General features: G+C 41.8%; 1 protein-coding gene across 1 annotated transcript in view; it reads right to left on the bottom strand.

Annotated features, from left to right (window-relative positions):
- Positions 1–1,341: 1,341 nt before the first annotated feature.
- CFAP126 (cilia and flagella associated protein 126) overlaps positions 1,342–2,634 on the bottom strand; it is a 5,692-nt gene continuing 4,399 nt past the window's right edge. Inside the window, exons 4-5 of the mRNA XM_003785763.1 lie at positions 2,125–2,301; positions 1,342–1,759 (exon numbers count right to left, since the gene is read on the bottom strand). Of these exons, the coding sequence (XP_003785811.1) occupies positions 1,544–1,759; positions 2,125–2,301 (393 nt within the window). The 3' untranslated portion in view covers positions 1,342–1,543. The remainder of the gene's footprint in view (positions 1,760–2,124; positions 2,302–2,634) is intronic.

Genomic DNA, 2,634 nt, shown 5'->3' with positions numbered 1-2,634 from the left:
GAGACAGAGTCTCATTTTGTCACCCTTGGTAGAATGCCATGGTGTCACAGCTCACAGCAAGCTCAAACTCTTAGGCTCCAGAGATTCTCTTGCCTCAGCCTCCCCAGTAGCTGGGACTGCAGGTGCCTGCCACTGTGCCCAGCTGTTTTTAGAGATGGGGTTTTACTCTAGCTCAGGCTGGTCTCGAACTCCTGAGTTTAGGCAATCCACCTGCCTCGGCCTCTGAGAGTGTTAGGATTACAGGCGTGAGCCACTGCTCCCGGCCTTCTACTTACCTTCTTAATTTGTTTTTTTTCTATTTCATTCCTTTCCATATTTTCAGTTTTCAACCTATGTAGAGGTGTCCCCAAAAGTCACCATACACAGGGAAAATGGGAAATTGTAGCTAAGTGTACCTTTATTTATGAAATACTCATTAACAGAATTTTACTTTTATTTGTGGAGTCACTTAAAAGCATGGCATATAAAGAAAAGATTCGAAACATGGATTATTTAAAGGAATGCATTTGAAATGCAATTACTTGCATAACAACAGATACCTTGGAACATGTTCACCATTAGTAGAGAGAAAAGACTGTGTATGTAGAAAGAGGTGGCCAATATGTAGAGAATATTTTGTAAATGTTTTGTAAAATTTTGTGCTTATACATGTATTTGTATTTCTGTTTAGATAGAAAGTTTTATACAAGGATAGTATCTTCTACTTTTCTACTTGGGCTTTTCATACATTTTCTTCTTCACCTTCCCAAACACACATACATGTGTTCTACTAAACAATTGTGCTTCCGATATTGAAGTTGTTAGTTGTATATCTTTAGAATGAAAAATGAGTAGGTTGATGTGAGGGACTAGTTCTTTCAGGTCATTCAGATCAACTTTCTCTTGGTCATTTCTGGAGTGTAACTGACTCACTTCTTGTAGAAATGTGTTCACCCCAAACCTTTGTCATGTTCTTTTCCTTACAGTATTCCCCCTCAACCTTGTTTCTCTTAACAATGTGTTGCAAGAGGCAGCCATAGCAAGAAGAGAAAATCTGGCTGGGTGCAGTAGCTCACACCTGTAATCCTAGCATTCAGGGAGGCCCAGGTGGTAGAATCACTTGAGCTCAGGAGTTCAAGATCAAAAGCTCTGAGCAAAAGCGTAGAGCTTGTCTCTATGAAAAATAGAAAAACTAGCTGGGGTGGTAGTGCACACCTGTCATCCCAACTACTAGGGAGGCTGAGGCAGGAGGATTGCTTAAGCCCAGAAGTTTGAGGTTGCAGTGAGCTTTGATGACCCCACTGCTCTCTACCCAGGGTGACACAAAGACTCAGCCTATAAAAAAGGAGAAATCCAGTTCAGTAAAAGATTTAAAAAAACAATGTTTATTTTCCAAATTTGCTTTACTCTCACCCTGTAATTTCCCTGTTGCACAGTTCTGACTGGGGTGTCTTATTTACTTCATTCACTCAACCTCTAGACAGATTTTCTCAGTATGGCCCTTGGTTCTTTCTGAGGTTCCATGCTTGCTTTTCTGGACCTCAGTTAGATGAGGACCATGTTCTTAGGGACCATGTTCTTCCAGCGGGCTCTTAGGAGATTTGGCTGGGCTTTGGGGACCTGGAGTGTGACCTGCAGAAGGGTGTGAGCTTTGGAGTTCATCTGGGGAGTTGGGGTTGCCAGCTGGGGAGCATGGAATTACCGTTGGACTTGGTGCTTGTTGGACAGTCTTTGTGGTAGACTTCTTCCCTAGTTTCTTCTGACTATCTGGATCATGGGGCTGTCAGTGGCAGAGTGAAAGAGACAATTATGATTCTGGTCAGGCCCAGAGCATTCCCAATACACTTCAGAATTCTAACTGCCTTTCTCCCCATACCATAAGTAACAGGTCAGGTTTCAAATAAAAAGAGTTAAATTTGATTCTCCCAAACTCCCCTTGACATTAGATCATTTTCTACTGTTATGGGTAAAATGTCCTTAGCTCCCCCTTCAGATGTTAGAAAATGATTAGGGAGGGGATAGGATAAGATGGAATTGATTAGAGGTTCCCCCTGCTGGGATAATGGATATATAACAGTAGGCATTTGTTAGGTTGAAAAGAAATGGAAACAATAGGATTTGGGGTTAGATGGGAAGAATAGATACCTTGCCTAAGATTTCAGGACGCAGCCCATTGGAGGCTTTAAGTAAATCGGGATTTTTCTGTATCCATTTGGTGAGGGAGGCAGCACCAGCAGTTGAACGTGATGTCAGGGTCACCCGAGCAGGGGGTATCTTCAAAGGCATTTGCCAAGTGCCCATGAAGGAACCCCAAGGATTTGCCTGAAAGGAAAGGGATTCCTCAATAGGGTTCTCACTCCCAGGAATTGACCTATTGGTCAGTCCTATTGGTAGGACTGCTCTATTCATCTAATTTCCATTCTTTACCTTTAGGAATGCACATAATGAAATCAGACTGAATGTATATTCTCCCCACTCTTCCTTTCCCCCTTCCCTCATTTAGGTTATTCTAAAAATTTTCATCCCCTTTTTCTGCCTAGTTAAATTCTTTATCCTTGAGCTAAGTATGGTAAAGGAATACCCACTGCACAAGTATCACTGGAAGGCATTTTTTAATGCAGATCATTCATCACTTTAAGGACTTTTTTTTTTTTT

Source organism: Otolemur garnettii, unplaced genomic scaffold (genome assembly GCF_000181295.1).
Source record: "Otolemur garnettii isolate 467f Iridium unplaced genomic scaffold, OtoGar3 scaffold00016, whole genome shotgun sequence".
NCBI lineage: Eukaryota > Metazoa > Chordata > Mammalia > Primates > Galagidae > Otolemur > Otolemur garnettii.
This window is presented reverse-complemented; position numbering and strand designations above follow the sequence as displayed.